The following is a 23985-nucleotide window of genomic DNA, read 5'->3' as shown; positions in this document are numbered from 1 at the left end:
TTTAAAAGGTCATTCACAATAAATATTTAATCAACCAGCACATCCTCGTACTTGATAGAAAAAAGCACCTGATTGAAAGCCTCTCGATCCCGGAGAAAGTATACAAATGCCACTCGCACGGCACCCAAGGTCAGAATGAAAGCCGGTTCTCTGGAGCTATGAGGCAACAGCTACTGCACCACTCTCCAGGTGAAAGAAAATCCATAGTGATGAAGCAATTGTTGAAAATGTTCTTGCATGATAAATGTAGGTAACCCGAGACCCCACCAGGTAAAGCCTAAGCAGGATTGACAAGACAGTTGTCACATTTCATATAATCCATTAGCACATCCTAAACCTGTTTTAATGTGCTTCCTGCTAAATAGATTTGAATCCTCTGCTGATTGTATCAGCTGCAGCTTAAATTCATCACTGTGTGTATTCTGCCTAAATCTAGTGTAACCGGAATAAGGTAGCAAATATTTTTACAATGTTGACAATGAATAACAATTTTGTCGGGTTTGGCACACAATGGCATTTATTGTTCAGAGATTGGCCGGTTTGATTTGACTTTAATGCATAAGACTATTTCAACCTCTTTCTTTTCCTTCATCTTGCCAACCTAGGATTTATCTACATACATAATGGAATGAAATATCATGGAGTTTTTAATGGACCAAATATAACATTGATCTGCATATTAGAGCAGGTGATGGGGATGACAGAGATGGGGTTTTAGGAGCACCTTAGCGATTTAGGTGGGAAATGCCAGAATTTTGAGGTGAGTCTGCTGAAACATAGAAACATGGAAAGTAGGTGCGGGAGTATGCCATTTGGCCCTTCGAGCCAGCTATATCTAACTCTCTTGAAAACATCCAGTGAATCGGCCTCCACTGCCTTCTGTGGCAGAGAACTCCACAGGTTCACAACTCTCTGGGTGAAAAAGTTTTTCCTCATCTTAGTCCTAAATGGCCTATCCCTTTTTCTTAAACTGTGATCCCCTGGTCCTGGACTCCCCCAACATCAGGAACATTTTTCCTGCATCTGGCCTGTTCAATAATTGAGTTCGGTATCTTGCGCGTGCAATGAATCATGGGATTTGTCAAAGGTCATTTGGGATAAACAAAGAACGTTGCCAGTGATCGTGAACGCAGTGCTGTATAAACTGTGTGTACGTGTTGGCCGGAAATCTGTGTAAAAATAACATTTTCGGTCTGAGCTTTTATCTTCTTTGTATCTTAAAATACTAGCAAGCAACCCTCTATCGTGTGTACAACAACCATGACAGGCCACCTCCTAAAAATTTATCTAGTGTGTTTTCTTCAATTATTTGCCATTCCAAAGCACTATGATTTTCCCCAACATTTTATCTATACCTGGTACATGATGAATTATTAAAAAACTACACAGCAGATATGCAAAACAAGATCCCGACATGCATCCTGGAACTAATCCAGACACACATACAGTATCACTATTAGTAAATAGTCATTGTGACTTAAGAAAACAAATTCTCTTAAAATTGTTCATGCAAATGCAACGACACTGGGCCTTCACAAACTAAATGCATTGTTTAATACTGTCAGAAAAACATTCACCAGTTTGAATACTATGAACACAATAAATTAGCTCTGTATAGATACGTGGTGATAACAAAACTGTTTTGCAAATTAAGTACATGTAAGAGATGTAAATCTCTGATTGAGTTGAAATGTACATGTTGCAAACTCGGTAAGTTCTGGATTTCAGTTCATATCAAATCTGCTTAAACATAATGTTGAACTTCTGATCAGAATGGTCTGCAAGTGCAACAACATCTCATTTACACAACAATGGAGGCAGTAAATTACACAATGCTGCACAGATGGTGAAAATATCATCAATATGCAGAACTAAAGTGATGGGTAAAATGTTTTTCAGGATGTTAAACCATTTTAGACGACCTATGAATGCGGACATTGGCAACCTTTTTGGTTTTGTGTACCTTTTCTCTGGTCATTTGCTGATTGCCACCGCTGGGAGGGGGAATCCCTAAATAGGCTTGGCGAAGCATCAATTCTTCTTGAATGGGAAATCCTCTATCCGCCATTTGGCAATCCCCAGGATCAGCAAAGTTCAAAACCACTCTTCCTAACAATGTGTGTATCAGGTCATCACCCACCCCAAGCTTTTGATAAGAATGTGAGTATGCCGATGGTGGCAATTCCAACCAATAATTTCACAGTGTTGTGTTTCTTGTAGTCGGACCATGTCAAAGCCTGCAACTGTAGATGCCTTGGTCATTCTATAAATATCTCTGTGCAGTCGAGAATGCATCTCAGTGCTGGGCATTTATATATTATCTGTTTCGGCTGCGTGGACCTTATCAAATCACGATCTGGCCAGAAAATCAGAGGTTTCATTTGGATGGCTGGGAATTTAATCCAAGTATTGAATATTTCAGAACATGTATCCCCACTGAGTCCAAACAAAGCCACGAGAAACACCACTGGCAACCCAAGGTGCAGCTTCATCACATAGGTTGTCTTAAGCGGCCTTTTCACGGGGCGACTTGACGCAAGAGTTAACCGGAGTTTAACATCGTGGGAACCTCGTGCGATAACAGTACGGCATTCGTGGACCACCGTGGACCACCGTAGCGCTAACGGCAGGTCATCGTGTAACTTGGTCACTCGGGAGAAAATTCAAGAAAGTTTGAATTTCTCCAAGAGTGACTTGTACACTTGTGGTTGAGTATTGCAACATTATATGAACGTAGTGGCCAGTGCGATATCTGTAATAACTCTTGCGGGTACCGTGGGAACTCCTGCGAACGGTGAACCCGGAAGCTGGACAGAGGGAACGGTGAGTAAAAATTATCTTATGTGGGATTGAATTTAAAAAATAAATAAAAATAAAGATTTGCATCCGCATATGGACATCAACTTATTCATGAGTTATGTTAATGAGATTCAAGAAAATAACTATAATCTTTAAAAGGGACTTTAAAAGGGACTTTACTTAAAGGTTACGCATTTTTATGGTCCTTGAGAAATTTTTCACATGTACTTCTTTGAGAGATACAGGTCGGAGTCCTCGGGTCCAGGGGTCCGGAACGCTACCAATCAATGTTGTACAGAGACCCGTGTAAGGAGTGAACTGCACATGCTGGTTTAAACCGAAGACAGACACAAAAAGCTGGAGTAACTCAGCGAGTCAAGCAGCATCTCTGGAGAAAAAAAGCTGATGTTTCGGGACGAGACACATCTTCAGACTCAATTCCGATTAGGCTGTCTGAAGAAGGGTTCCGGTGTTGGGGGAGTCCAGAACCAGGGTCCCAGTTTTACAGTCTACCGTGGGAACTCTTTAACTCAGTAAAGTAAAGTAGCCTTTATTGTCATATCAGCGCACAGGCAGCAGTTGACTGTTGCTCTATTCAGTTTCCCAGGGGGTCGGGACGGGACTGGAGTTGGGAGAGAAAGGTGGGGGAGTCGAGGGAGAGGAGGGGGAGACAGATGGGGGTGTCTTCATTTACTGACGGTGGGTGTCTGTCACAGAAACAGGCAGGTGAGATTTCACATCCACCTTGTGTGTGCCTCTCTCTCTCTCTCCCTCCCTCTTACACAGGCTGAGAGACTCTGCCTCTGTGAGTGTACGTCTCTTTCTCCCCCTCTCCCACACACAGTAAGACCGAGGTACTGTGCTCAGTCCATCTGTGTCTCCCACATACACAGTAAAATATGTCTCCAAATGAGCCAATTCAACCAAGGGAGGATATATAGTGTGTGAAAAAAAAAGTTACATCATTTGTGTCACGTGTAGTTCACGATGTTCATTCAAGATTTAACGGGAAAGCTCGGGAAATGGACAAGTTCACTCGCACAAATAGCAGAAATGCCGAGTACCGTGGGAACTCTTTATCTACTGCCGTTATATCGTGCGAGACTCGTGCTGGACCACGACCTCTTCACTCTGGTGACATCTTGCGTCAACTCGCCCCGTGAAAAAGCCCCATAAGTCTTCCTTCGAAGAAAGTCCTGTCAATCTCATCACATTTTTGTCGGTCTTGATATTGCCACAAAAATACGTTTTAGCTGCTGCATTCCTCAGTTCTAGTTTCAATTCTTCGACCTTGCCTTCTAGCATTTCAACTTCATAGGTCAGTTTGTTTATGTCCTTCTGTTTTTGGGTGTATGCCGTACAATTACAGTGCTTTTGACAGCTGCGTTTGTACACATGAGCATGATCTACAGCAATAGCTCGTAAACGCTTGTTGTCAGGTCCATCATCAACATGTTGGTCAACATTGGTTTGTGTTGCTTTACACAACTTTACTTACACATGTACAATGTAGAATTCATTCAGAAGTCAACAAATACAGCCCGTGGCCATGGACTATTGTAGTAAGAGGTGAAAACCCCACAAATACTTTTCATATTATCTATTGATAGTTATTGAAATCATACATTTCATTTAATTCTCTCTCCCCCCCCCCTCCCCCCAAACCAAAACAATAAAAAATGGTTGTTATTCATCGTCACGATCTCGCTCACTCACCAAAGGGAGCCAAGCAAGTGACCAACGAAAAGCCAGTAAAACCACCAAAATCATTGTAGTTTTGTACAAATGAACCATAAATACACCTGGTTAATAGTTTTAATAGTAGTATTTTCTTATCTCGAAGAAGCAAAACTGGAAAATACGTATGAAACGCAGGTCAAAACACTTATCGATCGTAATGTACACACACAGTAGCTCAGCTGGCGAGAATGTTTATCCCAAATGATCCATGACCTGGGCAAACTCACGCATACGCAGTTGTAATTCCGAACTCGCTTATCCCTCAAGAATTTTATATGTTTCTATAAGATCCTCTCTAATCCTTCTAAATTCCAGTGAATATAAGCCCAGTCGATCCATTCTTTCATCGTATGTTTGTCCCAACTTCCTGGGAATTAACCTGGTGAGCCTACACTGCACTCCCTCAAATTAGGAGACCAAAAGTGCACACAATACTCCAGGTGCGGTCTCACCAGGGCCCTGTGCAAGCATGTAGAGTGAGACAGACTGAGAATACGCAGGAGACCAGATTTGGTTGAGCGCTGGCTGTAGGAGGTTAGAAATAAGATGGTGTTGTCTGAAGAATGTTGTATCGACCTGAAACGTCACCCATTCCTTCTCTCCAGAGATGCTGTCTGTCCCGCTGAGTTACTCCAGCATTTTGTATCCATCGTCCCTGTTAAATCATGGATGGGTTGGTGAACGGGACTTGCTATGAAATCAGACAGAATTTCGAATGGTTCAAGATTTGAAGCAAATGCAGGGTGGGGAGGTGACCAGGAGAGTGTTGGCATTGTTGTAGCATTTAGGCAGGTCACAGTTTCACTGCTCAGGAAATGGAAAGTCACATACAGTGCCCTCCATAATGTTTGGGACAAAGACCCATCATTTATTTATTTGCCTCTGTGCTCCACAATTTGAGATTTGCAATAGAAAAAAACACATGTGGTCAAAGTACCCATTGTCAGATTTTAATAAAGGGTATTTTTATATATTTTGGTTTCACTATGTAGAAATTACAGCAGTGTTTATACATAGTTTCCCCATATCAGGGCACCATAATGTTTCGGACACAGCAATGTCATGTAAATGAAAGTAGTCATGTTTAGTATTTTGTTGCATATCCTTTGCATGCAATGACTGCTTGAAGTCTGTGATTCATGGACATCACCTGTTGTTGGGTGTCTTCTCTGGTGATGCTCTGCCAGGCCTGTATTACAGCCATCTTTAGATTATGCTTGTTTTGGGGGCTAGTCTCGTTCAGTTTTCTCTTCAGCATATAAAAGGCATGCTCAGTTGGGTCCAGATTGGGAGATTGACTTGGCCACTCAAGAATTGAACAATTTTTAGCTGTGAAAAACTCCTTTGTTGCTTGAGCAGTATGTTTGGGATCATTGTCATGCTGTAGAATGAACCGCCGGCCAATGCGTTTTGAGGCATTTCCTTGAATTTGAGCAGATAGGATGTGTCTATACACTTCAGAATTCATTATGCTACTACCATCAGCAGTTGTATCATCAATGAAGATAAGTGAGCCAGAACCTTCAGCAGCCATACATGCCCAGGCCATAACACCCCCACAACCGTGTTTCACAGATGAGGCGGTATGCTTTGGATCTTGGGCAGTTCCTTCTCTCCTCCATACTTTGCTCTTGCCATCACTCTGATAAAAGTTAATCTTCGTCTCATCTGTCCACAAGACTTTTTTCCAGAACTGTGGTTACTCTTTTAAGCACTTCTTGGCAAACTGTAACCCGGCCATCCTATTTTTGCGGCTAACCAGTGGTTTGCATCTTGCAGTGTAGCCTCTGCATTTCTGTTCATGATGTCTTCTGCGGACAGTGGTCATTGACAAATCCACACCTGACCCCCGAAGAGTGTTTCTGATCTGATTTTTCTTTATTAAAGAGATAATTCTTCTGTCATCAGCTGTGGAGGTCTTCCTTGGCCTGCCAGTCCCTTTGCGATTAGTAAGCTCACCAGTGCTCTCTTTCAACTTAATGATGTCCATACAGTTGGTTTTGGGAAGCCTGAGGTTTGCCTGACGTCTCTAACAGTTGTATTCCTGTTTCTCAGTCTCATAATGGCTTCTTTGACTTTCATTGGCACAACTTTGGTCCTCTTGTTGATAAACAGCAATAAAGGTTTTCAAAGGTGATGGAAAGATTGGAGGAAAGACTAGGTGCTGAGAGCTCTCTTATACCTGCATTAAGGAGGCAATTAAACACACCTGAGCAATTACAAACGCCTGTGAAGCCATGTGTCCCAAACATTATGCTGCCCTGAAATCAGGGGACGATGTATAAACACAGCTGTAATTTCTACATGGTGAAACCAAAATGTAAATGGCCTTTATTAAAATCTGAAAATGTTCACTTTAACCACATGTGATTTTTTTTCTATTACAAATCTCAAATTGTGGAGTATAGAGGCAAATAAATAAATGATGGGTCTTTGCCCCAAACATTATGGAGGGCACTATACAATTATTTATAAATAAAGTAAGCATGCAGGTACAGCAGGCAGTGCAGAAAGCTAATGGCGTGTTGGCCTTCATAATGGGATGAGTTAAGTATAGCAGCAAATAGGTCCTTCTGCAGTTGTACAGGGCCTTGGTGAGACTACACCTGGAGTATTGTGTGCAGTTTTGGTCTACTAATTTGAGGAAGGACATTCTTGTTATTGAGGGAGTGCAGCGTAGGTTTATGAGGTTAATTGCCAGGATGGCGGTACTGTCATATGATGAAAGAATGGAGCGACTGGGCTTGTATTCACTGGAATTTAGAAGGATGAGAGGGTATCATCGTATCATAGAAACATATAAAATTATTAAGGGATTGGTCACACTAAATGCAGGAAACATGTTCCCGATGTTGGGGGAATCCAGAACCAGGGGCCACAGTTTAAGAATAAGGGGTAGGCCATTTAGAACTGAGATGAAGAAAAACTTTTTCACGCAGAGAGTTGTGAATTTGTGGAATTCTCTGCCACAGAAGGCAGTGGAGGCCAATTCACTGAGTGCATTCAAAAGAGAGTTTGATCGAACTCTTAGGGCTAGCGGAATCAAGGGATATGGGGGGGGGGAGGCAGGAATGGGGTACTGATTGTGGATGATCAGCCATGATCACATTGAATGGCGTTGCTGGCTCAAATGGCCGAATGGCCTACTCCTGCACCTATTTTCTATGTATCTATGTAATTTATGAAAACTTATATTTATTCACATTGGACAATCAATGCAAAGTGTTTTTTTTTTTTTTTTTTTTTTTTTTAATATTTTATTTTATTAGAAGTAAGTACAGTCATATGGCACCAAAGTGCCTAATATATATTTTCATAATACATTTTATGTACAACTTTTTTTTTTTTTTTTTTGTTACACTGAAAAAAGATTAGAATAAGAAAAAGAAGTTAGATAGTAAAGGATAGAAAGATGTGAAATATATAGTGTGTGAAAAAAGAAAACGAGTAAATGAAGAAAGTTGAAAGAGAGAGTAGAGAAAAGAAAAGAAAAGAAAAAAAAGAGGAGATCATTATTTATAGTCTTGACCAACCCTCGTCCAGTCCTGAAACAGTTATTTTTTACAATTGTGTTGCACCATATGATTCCAAAAAAACGACGAATGGAGACCAACTCGTTATGAATTGGTCTGATTTATCCATTAGGAGGAATCGCATTTCCTCAAGATGAGCGGTGTCCAACATACTTGCAATCCACATTTTAAGTGTTGGTATTGATGTACCCTTCCAAAATTTAAGAATTAATTTTTTTGCTATTATTAAACCATAGTTAAGGAATAGATTTTGAGATGTGTTCAATTTATTCCCATCTTCCATTACGCCAAATATAATCATTTCAGTATTAGGTTCCAATCTTGTCTTGAATAATTTTGTAAATATTTCAAAAATATCATTCCAAAATCTATAAAGTTTTATGCAGGAGACTAAGGAGTGTGTTATAGTTGCCTTTTGGGCTAGACATTTATCACAAGTGGCGGATATATTTGGATAAAATTTGTTCAATCTTGTTTTTGAATAATATAATCTATGTACAATTTTAAATTGATTTAAATTATGTCGAAGGTTACGAAGGTTAAATGGGAAAAATACCTGATATATATTCACAAATGTTCAATTAATGCAAAGTGTTTTAAGCAAGGAACAATACCTGATATTTTGCTTGGGCAGCTTACAACCCAGCAGTATTGATTTCTCTAACTTCACGTAACCCTTGCTTTACTTCTCTCTCCGTCGTTCCCCTATCCTAGTTCTCTGACTAGTTTCATTGTCCTCCTGATTAATTTTACTGACATTTGACTGATTACATACCTCGTTGTCACCTTCCCCTCAGTTAACAATGTATTATTCTACATTTCCTTAATCACCCTCCCCTTTGATCTGTGTTTTCACATTTTACCCTTCCATATCTCTTTGTATCCCACTCCCCTGACTCTTAGTCTGAAGAAGGGTCTCAACCCGAAATGTCACCCTTTCCTTCTCTCCAGAGATGCGACCTGTCGCGCAACGACAGGGGATTGTTTTTGATGACAACTTGGCCACAGCTTGGAACGATCTATCAAAAAGGTTCGTTCATAGGCCATCTCTTTAAAAAATGAGGTATAATTGGGTTAGTTGGAAGGTGCTTTGTCTCGTGGGAGGCTGCAGGAGAGAGGTTGCTAGGAGAGGCAAAACTGTATCAGTAAAGATCAATTTTTTTATCTACCTCTCGAATTTCCCTCAGAATCACAAATTCACAGAAACTATACAAAATCATATTTTGCTGTAAAGTCGCTATGGTTGGGAGTAAATATTGAATAATCTCAGGAAACGATTTTATATTGTAATTGCTGCGTATCTTAATGAGATCCATTTAAACATGATGGTCATTACTGGGGAGGCAGCTCCTGCAGGGTAATGGTTTGTACAGAGGAAAATAGGTCACTGCCATACATATAGAGGCAAACAATTTATCAACAGCATATAAAAGAAAACCTGCCACATTCGATTGCATCAGACGTGTGGTTTTTTGAGGTAAATATTGCAATCCTTCTGAAAATAAACAAAATTTGAAACCTGCACAAATGTTCATAATGTTTTGTTTTTTTATGCTTTTCGTGATGCTGGATGGTAGTGTTGGGAAATAGCTCTTGGCACTTTTGCTTATGTTGAAATAAATATTCGTTCAGAGCTGGCTTTAATATTGAAAGTAGCACCTGATTCTTTTCTCTCTTCACTGCTGGTACAAGATTCTGCAGAGGTCGACCCACGGGGACTCGGTAAATATAATGATAGAAGCTCGATCGCTCCATTTTATTGTAACGAGACTTGAGTAATGTTGCCACTGGAGAACCCCAATGGGCAACGCATTTGGGAACAATGCAACACACACCTATGCATGGGCTCAGACAAATGTATGTACAGGTGTAGCCACACAGAGTTGTCACAAAAATGGAAGCAGTTGCCCTCATAAATGTGCTTGTTTATCAAACCGTTTCCTTCTCCTCCTCCCCGCATGGAGACACACAGATAGTATGAGAATGTCAGAAAAGTGGAAATTAATGCACATTCAATGTTCGCATTGATTTTGCCATTCGTTGCTTGCATTATGATTTACCTCAGATCATGTGATGCTAATGGTTTCAACAGGAAATGGATATAAATTCCCATTAGCTTTAGAAATGCACCATTATCTTGTTATGCAGCTCCTTATCACTTCAGGATCATAAGGTCATAAGGAATAACAGTAGAATTAGGCCATTCGGCCCATCAAGTCTATTCCTCCATTCAATCCTGGCTGATCTATCTCCCCCTCTTAACACCATTCCATTGCCTTCTCCCCATAACCTCTAACACTAGTACTAATCAAGAATCTATCTATCTCAAAATATCCTTAAAAATATCCACTGACTTTGCCTCCACAGCCTTCTGTGGCAAATAATTCCACATATTCACCACCCTCTAACTAAATAACTTTCTCCTCATCTCCTTCCTAAAAGAAGGTCCTTTCATTCTGAGGCTATGACCTCTAGCCCTCGACTCTCCCATTAATGGAAACATCCTCTCCACATCCACTATCCAAGCCTTTCACTATTCTGATAACCATTGTTTTGTTTATTGCTGTTCAAGAAACTGAGGACATTCACCGATATGAAAGTAAAGTTGGTGCCTTCGTGGCAATGATTGGTTCCATTGGAACTCTGTTACATCAGGGGATGAAATAGCAAATGCTGGAAATACTCAGATGGTTAGACAGTACTGGAGAGAACCAAGGTTAATATTTCAGGCCAAGAAACTGGGAAAAATTACAGGAAAAGATGACAGGAGATAAGATTCATTGACCTTTTGCAGTTGTGATGATAAGCCATCAACCTGAAATAGTAATCCCTTTGTTCCAGCACAGATATTGCCTGACGTGACCGGTGAGTATTTCCAATACTTTTGGATACCTGACATCTGCAGGAATTTGCTCTTGCACAAGTATCAATCAGGTTGCCAAAACTACAGATAATAATAATAATAATGGATGGGATTTATATAGCGCCTTTCTAGAATACTCAAGGCGCTTTACATCGCATTATTCATACATTCCTCAGTCACACTCGGTGGTGGTGAGCTACTTCTGTAGCCACAGCTGCCCTGGGGCAGACTGACGGAAGCGTGGCTGCTAATCTGCACCTACGGCCCCTCCGACCACCACCAATCACTCACACACATTCACACACAGGCAAAGGTGGGTGAAGTGTCTTGCCCAAGGACACAACGACAGTATGCACTCCAAGCGGGATTCGAACCGGCTACCTTCTGGTCGCCAGCCGAACACTTAGCCCATTGTGCCATCTGTCATCCCAGGTCACCCTTTGTGCAAGGGATTAGCAAGGTGCAGGATGGAATCACTTGTTTAATATCAGCACATGCTTTTCTTGCTGAATTGAAGTCAAGCATACGTTGTATTGAGAATGAGTCAGTGATGATATTTCAATATTTATAAATGGGAGGGAGGTGTCGAATTTGAGTGCAGGATGCAAATTGGTGGTGAAGTTAATGAAGACCATGAATATTTATAAAGGGGAGGGTCTGAAAAAGAGTCTCAACCCGAAACAGGATTAGGTGATGTTTCAGGTCTTCACACTGAAGAAGGGTCTCGACCTGAAACGTCACATATTCCTTTTCTCCAGACATGCTGTCTGACCCGCTGAGTTACACCGGCTTTTTGTGTCTATCTTCAAGTCGGCGATGAGTCTTGATCTAGGTAGAAGAGAGTTCCTCAACTGTATGCTGACAATCCCTGTTTAGAATGACCTAATTACATTTGAAATGGATTCCCACAGAGCAGGTGCACATGCTGCACTTCACAATCCAAGCTCTTTCTAGGTTTTATGACAGCTGATACCAGTTAAATTAGCAACCATCGGGCTCTTGACCAGTACACAAGGCTAACTTCAACTGAACTTTTATGTCTTTAGTTGCTCTACCACCTTTGTTATGTTCTTGCATTAGCATCATAGTTATTACATTTACGGGCCTGTTAAGCGACTGTAAGTAAGAATTTTGCTGTTCTGTTGTTGATACATATGACAATTAAAAAGTGTTAGCTGGGAGATTTAGTGAAATTGCACAAAATTTTCAAGGCAAGATTAAAATTCTGGATTTGCCCAGCTGAAAACAGTCAGTTTTAAAAATAACACTGACATTTTTGGAAATGTGTTAGGTTTTGGATAGATTAATTAGCAATTGCAGCAATCAATCCAAAACCAATCAAACGTGCCACCCATCAACGAGCTATATTGGGACTGTGATGAGCAATCGTATATTAAACACTGTAATTTGTTCAGCTGCAGGGTGCAATTTTTATATACCTTGAATGAGAGTTAATATCATCTTCAACAATCACGTTAATTCAGCTGAGTGCACGCCTTTATACCCATAATCTTGGGTGTCACTCCGTTGAAGTAGAAACTGCTGCATAGCTCATCCAGTCCAAGTCTGATCAGTTCTGCGGAATTCAACTGTGTAGATGCAAGTGGAAAAACGAGGCATTTTCCATTCCATCCAGGGAACAATTAAAAATGATTTTTCTTTTGTTCTAAACAGCTTTCAGTACATCCTTAATAAGATGTATAGTTCCATTTCTGTCCAGTAATCAGCCTGTCAAGTTTGCTTATTGCAACAAAAATAAATAAAAGCTTTGAAAGGATATCTCCATTATGTAATCCCACAGAGCTAAGTATACTTTCCGGACAGTTTGTTTATTTTTCTTTAATCTTGTGTGTTTTACAGCCGGAAAACCTACAGAAGAATTGGCTTCGGGAATTTTACCAGGTAGGAATGTTTGTGAGAGAATTGGAGATTTCCTCCCATGTGAAAACAAAAAACAGTTAATTTTAATTGCAACTGAGAAATGTTATATTGATTATTGGTGATGAGTCAAGTTACTTTTTGCAAAATATTTGTGTGTAATGTTTTGCACAGAACTGAAAATGTCTTTTAATTAAGAGTCCATATGTTACTCAACATATTGTCCCGTTCACTGGGAATTATATTTTGTTTTGACAATTTCTGCTGTTAAGAGTTGATGTTCTAAACTGACTGTTGCATTGTTTAAATGGAATAGGCTTCAGAAATAGAGTCTGGACATCCTGGCTGGAAATGCTGCTCTGAAATTGACCCCTTTACAATTAAACTTCTTCCATTCTTTCTGCACAGACTTAACAAAACCTGCTTAGCGTCCCAGCTAATTAATGCACTATTGGTGTACTTAAAAGAATTTGCCAGCGAGGGCTGACATGCTTAAAATGACCCTTCCATTGGTCTGAAGCATTTATAGGGATTGTTTGCTAAATGCTTATTTCAGAATGTCTTAACCAGTGTCACTATTTGTTGACTGATCATGTGTGACATGTAGTTTGTAAATATAGATTTTCATGCAGCCTTGTAGTTGATAATGTGTGAAAGATGTGCTTTGATAAGCTCTGGTGTTGGTCAATAATAAATTGGTAACTCCTATGCATTGTTTCCATGGGGAATGTCCAAAAGTAGACCTTGTACAACGTACATGAAACTAATAAGTTAATTTGCAATCCCTCCTTAAAATGAGCAGCCAATTAATATTTGCAAACTTTATGTATTCATTCACTGCTTGATCCATTTGGACATCGTTTTTACTCTTTTTGTTCTGTCGTCATATTTTCCATTTTTATGATTAAGTGCCAGAAGTGGATTGTAGCTTAGTGGCTGATCACCCACTTCTAACACTGACTGTGATGTATTTCAGTCACGAACTCTAATGTAATGTGAATTAACATTACGTTGTTTGCGTTTAACATATTGCCGTGTATGGAAGACATGTGGTTGTTATCAGAGGCTGCAGAATTTCAAACAGACGCAACCTATTTGACAATTGCTGGCGACATGATCTTTACAGCAGACTAACCTGACAAGTTGTATGCCCTTTTTGTGTAGACGGAGGAGATTTCAAGTCACACTTCCCTCACCAAAAAAAAAGATATAGTAAACATGACAAAGTTACTGATGAAGTGGAATAATGCCGTGCAGAGTAGTGTCATAAGAGTCGGGGCATCATCAGAAAACACCTGAAAAGTTGCATGGATATCAATTTTTTTCGGCAATTATGCTCAGTTTTCTTGGCAGTAATATCAATCGCAGTTGAAGTTTAAATCGTGAACATAGTCTGCCCAATCCATATTTGGCTTTAAAGTTAGTACCTTCATAATTCTGTATGATGAATCTTGACTCCGACATTGAATGACATACCCAGCAGCATAAAAATACTTTTTTACTACACCACACAGCTGATGTAGTAACTGCCATATTTGGTTTTCATCTGCTTCAATGACACAGAAATTTCAAGACATTTCCCTTTAGTTTAGTTTTAGTGTAAAGATACAGCTCGGAAACCGGCCCTTCGGCCCATCGAGTCCGCACTGACCAGCGATCCCCGCACATTAATACTACCCTACACACCCTAGGGACAATTTTACATTCATAACAAGCCAATTAACCTACAAACCTGTACGTCTTTGGAGTGTGGGAGGAAATCAAAGATCTTGGAGAAAATCCACGCAGGTCACGGGGAGAACGTACAAGCCCCGTACAGACCGCACCTGTAGGCAGGATCGAACCTTGATTTCTGGCGCTGTAAGGCAGTAGCTCTAACGCTACACCACCCTGCCGCCCCCAATTTTAAATAAAAGTTTGGTGCAAATGTATGTTTAGGTTTACAAGTGAAAGAAGATAACAGAATCATTTAGATCAGGCCTTTGGCACAATGTGCTGAAATAATGCGAGTCTGAAGAAGGGCCCCAACCCAAAACGTCACCTATTCATGTTTCCCAGAGTGACTACAGTATTTTGTGTCTTTTCTTGTCAACCAGCATTTCAAGTTCCTTATTTCTACATCTTTCCCTTTGTCTTTCTTTGAGTGCAATTTGCAGTTCTCTGGGGTTAAGCTGGATCGTGTGCAGAAAAGATGTTATCTGGACTCGAGGGCCTGAGCTATAGGGAGAGGTTGCAGGGCCGGTTTTAAGCCGATTTGACCGATTGCTCCCAATTGGGCCCCGCGCCTAGGGGGGCCCCGCACTAATGTTCCGTACTTCGTATGGAAATACGAATTCTCTTTGTTAACTAAAGTTTTTTTTAATTCGCCATCCGGATTTTTTTTTTAAACGAACATGTATAACCAAAGATTTTCTAGCAGAGCTCCACTATAGGAGCTTTGTGTATAACAACCGCTGCACGGCCATCAGACACAAACGATGTGTTAACTAGTACTGTTAGCACTTCTTATCAGCAAGTACTTAACTCGTTGTTATACAATCATGTCATCAATGCATCCATCCGCCTTCCTCAGTAAATGTTATTGTGTTTTGAACAAGTATTAATAACGTCGTGTTCCTTTGAATAAAATTCACGCGGCGTCATTAATACTTGTTTAAAACACAATTACATGTAGATGTAATGTAGATCGATGACACGTTGAGAATTTCTTTAAACTCACCATCATGAGTGAGGGCCCCGGAGCGCGAGAAGGGGCTTCTTCCTGGTGTGCAGGTTAGTCATTCACCTACCGACCCACGTTGTGTCTCTTTGTGTTTTGCTCTCTCCCTCCCTCTCTCCCTCTCCCCATCTCGTCTCTCTCTAGCTCTCTCACACTGTCGCCTCGGCATTCCCGGAATCATTGACGTTTTGCGGTAGACAAAAATGCTGGAGAAACCCAGCGGGTGAGGCAGTCGCCTGGCCCGCTGAGTTCCTCCAGCACTCTGTGTTTTTTGTTTGGCTCTGAAGTTGAAGGTGGCTCAACGGGACGCGCAAGGGCTCTGGGGAGAGGGTTGCGTTTCTGGTCGAGACCTTTCTTCAGACAATCACAATTAATCTCACCGACGAGAGTTCAGTTTAGTCTGAAGAAGGGTCTTCTCTCTAAAGTCGCTGCGCTGCCTGTCCTGCAGAGTTACTCCAGCTTTATGTCTATCTTCAATTTCAGAGAAATACAATTTCTCACGGGGGGCTTATAACGTCTCTAAACCCCTCTGGGACCCTCTGAACACCTCTAAAACTCCTCTAGCCCCCCTATTTCCCTCTATTCCCCTCTAAACAATTGTAAACACACCTGAACCCATCTGAAGCCCTCTAAACATCTCTAAACCGTTTAAACCCCTCTAAACTAGGAGGCTGCAAGGTGACTTGGATAGGCTGGGTGAGTGGGCAAATGCATGGGAGATGCAGTATAATGTGGATAAATGTGAGGTTATCCACTTTGGTGGCAAAAACAGGAAAGTAGACTATTATCTGAATTGTGGCCAATTAGGAAAAGGGGAGATGCAACGAAAAATGCTCACGGCAGACCAAACGTGTTAAACAGAAATTGGTCAGATATTGAGCTTTACACAGTGAGAAATCATGTGAAATAAGCACTGAATTTAATTTTAAATGAATGTACCTGCATGTTATACTGTTTAGTTTGGAGATACCACCAGATAGTCTGGTTGATACAACCAGATTAGTTTGGAGATACAACCAGATTAGTTTGGAGATACAACCAGATTAGTTTGGAGATACAACCAGATAGTCTGGTTGATACCACCAGATAGTCTGGTTGATACAACCAGATTAGTTTGGAGATACAACCAGATAGTCCACTGAGTTCGCACCGACCAGCGATTTTTGTTACAGATTTGACAAATTTATTTGGCGGCCAATCAAACGCTGTCTCTAAGGGGGTTGCATCCAATCACCAACCAGCTTGCCTTAAAATTCCCGAAACTACACGAAATATAAACATACATAAATTTTTACTTTTCTAGAGTAGGGGCCCCGCCATCAGTTTTCTAATTGGGCCCCGCAATTCCTAGCACCGGCCCTGAGAGGTTGAACAGGCTGGGATTTTATTCCTTGGAGCGAATGAGGATGAGGGGTGATCTCATAAAGGTGTATAAAATCATGAGAGGATTAGAGAGGGTAAATGCAGTCTTTTACCCAGTGTTGAGGAATCAAGAACGGGAGGACATAATTTAAACTGAGGGGGGGAAAGTTTTAATGGGAACTTAAGGAGAAACTTTTTTACACAAAGGGTGGTAGGTTTATGGAACATGGTGCCAGAGGAGATGGTTGAGGCAGGTACTATCACAATGTTTAAAAAACATTTGGACAGGTACGTGGATAGGACAGAGTTAGAAGTTTATATGGACCAAACACAGGTAAGTGGGACTAATGTAGATGGAGCATGTTGTTCGGCGTGGGCATTGGATTGGATTGGATTGGATTCAATTTATTGTCATTGTCTAGAGACAACGAAATGCTATTTTCCTTACAGTCATCCAGACAAAAAAAGCACAAAACACAGAAATCCATGACACAAACATCCCCACAGCGGCACCAAAGTTCCCCACTGTGAGGGAAGGAACCAAAGTCCAGTCAACCTCCTCGCTGATCTTCCCAGATGTTCACCCGTGGTCAGGGCCACCCGAGCACCCCGTAGTCACTGCTACGGGTGGCCTGATGTTCAGGCCCTCTCGCTGGGAATGATGGAACCCCGACGTCAAACGGGAGAACATCCTCAGCGGCCGGACCTCTAAATCGGCCACCTTCCACCGGAGTCCGCGGCTCCCGAAGTCCACAGGCCGAGCTAGGCGGAGATTCACGCTGGTGACCCCCGACATAGGGTCGCAGGACTCCGCGATGTTGGTCAGCGCCGCCCGTTGGACTATAGGTTCACCATATTCAGCACTGAATTCCACAAATAATATTTACAACTTCTGCATTTTGTATTTCCAAATTGCCTTGAGTATTGAAGGGCGGCTGATTACTGGGCACTAGTTCTCATTTGAGGTTGAGAGGCAGAATTATGTACCAGGAGATTAGTTGACTTCAGTTCTAGTGCACTGAAAAATTATGGCATTTAGTACTGAGATCCATCCACTTCCAACACAAAAGTCATGAAATAGGCTAAATGAAGATTTGAAACAATAGTTGGGAAGTTTACACCCTGAAGGGATATTCCACCAGAGGAACAGAAATTCAATAAGTCTCTACCCAACTGTATACTGGAACGGTCATCAAAGACCCAATCCAATCAGTCTTAAGAAGGGTCTCAACCCGAAACATCGCCCATTCCTTCTCTCCATAGATGCTGCCTCACCCGCTAAGTTACTCCAGCATTTTGTGTCTACCCAATCCCTTAAGCAAACAGACAAGCTGAATTATCGACAGACTTGGAGGTGGGGGAAAACAAGAATGGGGAGGGGAGTGGGGGCACACAGTCATCATTGTGTTTTACTGCCCCATGACCTTCTTCGTACAATCCACTGCCATGAAGCAGTTTCATGCTTTGAGTGGCCCACAGCAAGGCGTGAAGTGATCATTGAGGCAGAAGACATGCGGAAATGCGGAACATTAAATGGCCCCAAAACAAGTTGGGACTAGAAAGGAAAATGATTGGGAAGAAAAGTTTAGTGGAATGAGAGTTCAGCAGTCTAACGAGTGCTTTGATCTATAAATCAAGGTGACAAGGAGACTCTTTAATAGGAATAGAGTGTACAGGACGGAACTGCAGATGCTGGTTTATACCAAAGATAAACACAAAATGCTGGAGTAACTCAGCGGGACAGGCAGCATCTCTGGAGAGAAGGAATGGGTGATGCTTCGGGTCGAGACCCTTCTTCAGACTGAGAGTCGGGAGAGGGGGAGTGTTGAGATATCGAAGGGTAAAATGTGAAAACGACAGATCAAAGCAGACGATGTTATGGAAATGGCTCAGTTAGCTGAAGGGAAGGTGACAAGGAGGCATACAAACAGTAAAATTAATCAGGACAAGGAAACTAGTTGGAGAACTAGGGTGGGGGAGGAAAGAGAGAGAGAGAGAGAGAGAGAGCAAGGGATAATTGAAGTTAGATAAATCAATATTCACAATGCTGGGTTGTAAGGTACCAAAGCAAAATATGAGGTGCTGTTCCTCCAATTTGTGTTGGGCCTCAGAGTGAGAGAGTCGAGGGTCTCAAGCCGAAACATCACCCATTTATTCTCAAAAGAGATGCTGCCTGTCCCGCTTGAGTTGCTGAAGAATTTTGTGTGTCTCTTTAACATGAATTTCATTTCAGCACTGTCTGCTCCTTATATTTTCCTGATTGTTTGACGAAGAAAGATCGCACTCAAAGTCGTCAATGAACAAATGGGGATCGTGCAAATCTTGAGGCGCTTAGGTACATGTCTGAAACTGGGGAAAAAATATGAGGTGTTGTAATGTGAATAGTGCCTGGAAGTGCCTGGTCCCTGAAAATAAGTAGGATTCGCACATACAAACTTCCAAACAGCCGCCCATCATAGAACAACTTTCAATTAGCGGAGACGTGAATGGACATGGACAAATATGCACACATATAAATTCAATATTCCCTCAGCTCTCATATCTAAATAGACTATCATTGAGGTTTTTTTACTCCTTGAGCAATTAATCTCAGCTGACCAATAGTGCAGTTCTGCTTTGTTGGCTGTGTTTCAAATACATCAGATCTAAAATTGAATCCCATGTCCCTGTTTAGGTAGACGCGAGCAATCGCATGACAGTATTTTAAAGCAGACTTTGGAGTTCTTCCAACATTTCTCTTGTAGGTAACTGCATAAGAAGGGAGGTTGGTTTGCTTGTCGTTACTTTTATTGCTGTTTATGGGAATAGCTGATGCCATCACTGCTCAAATCCTGAACTAGTTTTGGCACTACACTGAGATGTCATAGGGAGTTATGGTGATAACTTGAAGTCAAAGATAACAGTGGGGCCAACAGCACTTGTTCTTATTTATGGACCATCATTAGACAGACTTGAGCAGAAGGCTAATGGGCAATTTTATGGTGAAAATCTGAAAGCTAGCATCAACCTAATCCCGGAAACACATGAAACTGTAGATGCTGGAATCTTGAACAAAAAACAAAGTACCACAAGAACTCAGTGGATCGGGGAGCATCGGAGGGAATGGCCAGACAATGTTTTGGGCCGGTTCCTTTCTTCAGACTGGAGTTTCTCTGATTTTAAGAAGGATCCTGATCTGAAATGTATTTTGTCCATTCCCTCCATCGATGCTCCCTGACCCGCTGACTTCCTTCAGTTTTAAACAAAACCCTACTTCATGAATGGAACACCACTGATCACAAGAGCACAAGAAAATGGAAGCAGGAGGAGACCACCACCAGGCCCTCAAGCCTGCTCCATCATCCAGTATGCTCACGGTTAATGTATTCTGGCCTCCTCTAGACCGGGTGGCGCCAGCAATGGCTGCCTCACCAACAATCTGTCTCATCCCTTCCTTCTTTGTTGTTTTTATAGTATGTGTTAAATGTATGTTTTAGTGTTCTTTAGCTTGTTTTATGTGGGGGTGGGGGGGGAGTTGGGAGAATTTTTTAAAAATCTCTTACCTCGACGGAGATGCGCTTTTTTTCCGTATCATATCTCCATTCGCATTGCGGCCTAACATCGATGTGCTGGCGGCCTCTAGAGACCGACGTCAGGAGTTCCAACCGTGGGAGCCTGCCGGACTTAACATCGCCGAGCTCACGATCCCTGTCCGGGATCGACCTCGGAGCCCCTGTTTAGAGACCGACTTTGGGAGCTCCGGGCTGCAGGAGCTTTGACCGCCCTGAGACGGGAGTTTCGATCACCCCGACGCGGGGGAATAAAGAGGAAGATTAGACTTTATTGCCGTCCATCACAGTGAGGAATGTGGGGAATCCACTGTGGTGGATGTTTATTTTAACTTTTATGGAGTTGTGTGTCTTGTTGCTTTGTTTCGTCTGTCAGAATGATAATTCGAGTTTCACTGCACCTTAATTGGTACATGTGACAACATCGTACATGGATTCTAATCGCAATCAATTTTGCTATCGTTGCAACCAACATCTGCTATGACATTCATATTTAGGACATTTAGCATTGAAATGCAGGCCAGCTAGAACTTCAGATTAATTGGGCGATCACCAGTCTCCATTACCTTTTCTAAACACAATATGATGCTTTATTTCTGGTTCAATCACTTTCCTTTTGTGTAGAAGTTACTATCCCTACTTTCATAGCACAAATGATAATAGAATCTGGCCCGGCCTACAACCGTCTATTGCACCGGTTAATTTGAAAGGGTGTCAGGGGTTATGGGGAGAAGGCAGGAGAATGGTGTTTGGAGGGAGAGATAGATCAGCTGGGATTAAATGGTGAAGTAGACTTGATGGGCCAAATGGCCTAATTCTGCTCCTATCACTTATGAATGCACAGTGTCATTTTAGTAAGGGATGATACTCGCTCAACATGCCGTGAATATGATGCCCGGTCAGTGTTGGCAAAGTGTGCTCATGTGAGAAGACTTCGGAATTTCCGCATTTCCTGAACGACCCCCACCAACTTTTACAGATGCGCCATAGAAAGCATTGATCAGGATGCATCACAGCTTGGTTTGGGAACAGCTCCATCCAAGAGCGCAAGAAATTGCAGCGAATTGTTGACACAGCCCAGACCATTGCACAGACCAACCTCCCTTCCATCTATTCCATTTGCCTCGGCAAGGCCAGCAGCTTAATCAAGGATGAATCACACCCTGGCCACTCCTTCTTCTCCCCTCTCCAATCGGGCAAAAGTGTGAAAACGCACACCTCCAGATTCAGGGACAGTTTTTCCCAGCTGTAATCAGGCAACTGAACCATCCTACTGCAACCAGTGAGCAGTGCTGAACTACAATCGGACTATCTTTGATCCAGCTGTATCTTGCACAAAAGGTTATTCCCTTATCAAGTTACTGTACACTGTGAATGCCTAGATTGTAATCATGTATTGTCTTTCTGCTGACTGGTTAGCACACAACTAAAGCTTTTCACTGCACCTTGGTACACGTGACAATAAATAAACTAAACTAAGCTTGCTAGTGTTGGCCAGAAACATTGACAGTCTCCTCTGAGCTAATATTTCTTGTTTATTATTTCAGATTTCCAGCACGACCCCTTTTATATTTATGTGAGCTATATTTACACAGTATAAGATCTGTCAGACATGTTCTAAATCCTAGATAGACACAAAATGCTGGAGTAACTCAGTGGGACAGGCAGAATCTCTGGATAGAAGGAATGGGTGATGTTTTGGGTCAGCCCAGTCTGAAGAAGGGTCTCGACCCCATACGTCACCCATTCCTTCTCTCCAGAGATGTTGCCTGTCCCTAAATGAAGATAGCATTTAGTGTCTATCTTCGGTTTAAACCAGCATCTGCAGTTTCTTCCTACACATGTTCCAAATCATGTTCAGCTGTAAGTCCCTGTGCTTGCTTACCAATGACTGGAAGCACCTCAGTTTTTATAATTCTTGCCTTTATGCATGATCCCCTCAAGTGTCTCTGTTCTATTCTCCAGCATAAAACACTAAGATATCTGCATGTCTTTCGTTGTTCAGACCAATTGATCAAACCTGACTAACCATTCAGTGCTCTGTATTCTGCTTTGAAAATCGCTTCCTAAACCTCTTCCATTCTGGCCATTAAAATGTGTCTTGCTGGGCAGGCATCAACCTTTGTTTTATACTCCTCATGTACATCATCGTGGGGCGTTTTTGCCCATTGAAGATACTATAGAATTGGCCGTCTGAAGAAGGATCTCAACCCGAAACGTCACCTATTCCTTTTCTCCAGAGATGTTGCGTGTCCCGCTGAGTTACTCCTTTGTGTCTACATCTTCGGTTTAAACCAGCATCAGCAGTTCCTTCCTACACAAAAAATTGGCAGCTATTGTTCCAGCATTGGTGAAATCCAAGGTGTGAACATTTCAGATTGGAGTTATACAAATGGTGATGACAAGCTTTGGCATAATATTATTTCTTCTGCTTCCCTAGTTGCAACACACAGTAATTCTAGCCATTCAATTACTAAAGCCAAGAGCATCTGAATTGATAACTCGGCGTGTGCCTCCCTGGCCTGTTATAATATTTCCTACATCCCATTTGTGAACCAAGAAGTATGTGTCTTGAACCGGTTTCATCTCTTGAAATCTTTCAGTCTGAATCATTTTCCACAGAACCATGTCTAGAAGACCAGCGGGGCGCCACACGATTGGCAGCCCCGTCAACAGTCTGTCTGTTTTTTTCGTCTTGTTTTTATTTTTAGTGTGTGTTAAAAGTCTGTGTAAATGTTCTCCAGTTTGTTTTATGTGGGGGGGAGGGGGAGAGGGTTGGGGGAAACTTTTTTTCGGTTTCTTACCTCCTTGCCGGAGATGCCGATTAATTTTCGGATTCCATCTCCGGTCACTCTGCAGCCTACCATCGATGGAGCTGGTGGCCTCCTCGGACTGACTTGAGCCCCTCTGCGGGGCGTGGACTTAACATTGGAGCTGATCCCTTGCCTGGAATTGCTCCAACTGCAGACTGCGGACTTTACCATCGAGAGCTCGCAGTCTCGGAAGAGGCCGAGTCGGGAAGCTCCAACGACACAGAGGCTCGACCAGCCCTGACCCAGGGTCCGATCGCCCGGCATGGGAGAGCCGACATCCCCCTGATGCAGTAGCTGATCGCCCGATGTGGAGGGCCAAAAAGCCGCTGGCTACGGGAGTCAAGATCGTCCCATCAACGGAGGGCTCGAGGCCCCCCGATGGCGGGAGAGTAAAGAGAAGAGATTTAAAAAAAAATTTTTCACCTTCCATCACAGTGTGGAATGTGGAGGAGTCACTGTAGTGGATGTTTATGTTAAAATAGTGTTTTGTGTGTTCCGTTGCTTTTTATTTGTATGACTGACTTGGCCAATGAAATTCCTCGTATTTTGCAAAACATACTTGGTAATAAAGTATGATTGTGCTCTGTGCTTGACATTCCTGCTCAGAAATATTTACAGAGTCAGCAAATACATGGTGGAAGTTACTTCAGTTGTCCATCACTAGGAGTTCCAGGTGACTGTTTGTCATAAAGATCATTCTCAACGTTGAAATGTCCACAGGAACTGCTGC

At 42.0% G+C, this 23985-nt stretch overlaps 1 protein-coding gene across 2 annotated transcripts in view; it reads left to right on the top strand.

Annotated features, from left to right (window-relative positions):
* Positions 1-23985, top strand: part of inpp5a (inositol polyphosphate-5-phosphatase A) — a 572966-nt gene that overhangs the window by 163146 nt on the left and 385835 nt on the right. For both annotated transcript variants that reach the window (XM_033033641.1, XM_033033642.1), the window contains exon 2: positions 12796-12837. In XM_033033641.1, coding sequence (XP_032889532.1) covers positions 12796-12837 — 42 coding nt within the window. The remainder of the gene's footprint in view (positions 1-12795; positions 12838-23985) is intronic.

This window comes from Amblyraja radiata, chromosome 15, assembly GCF_010909765.2.
Source record: "Amblyraja radiata isolate CabotCenter1 chromosome 15, sAmbRad1.1.pri, whole genome shotgun sequence".
NCBI classification, from domain to species: domain Eukaryota; kingdom Metazoa; phylum Chordata; class Chondrichthyes; order Rajiformes; family Rajidae; genus Amblyraja; species Amblyraja radiata.
Note: the sequence above shows the minus strand (reverse complement) of the source record. Positions and strands in the feature narration are given on the sequence as shown.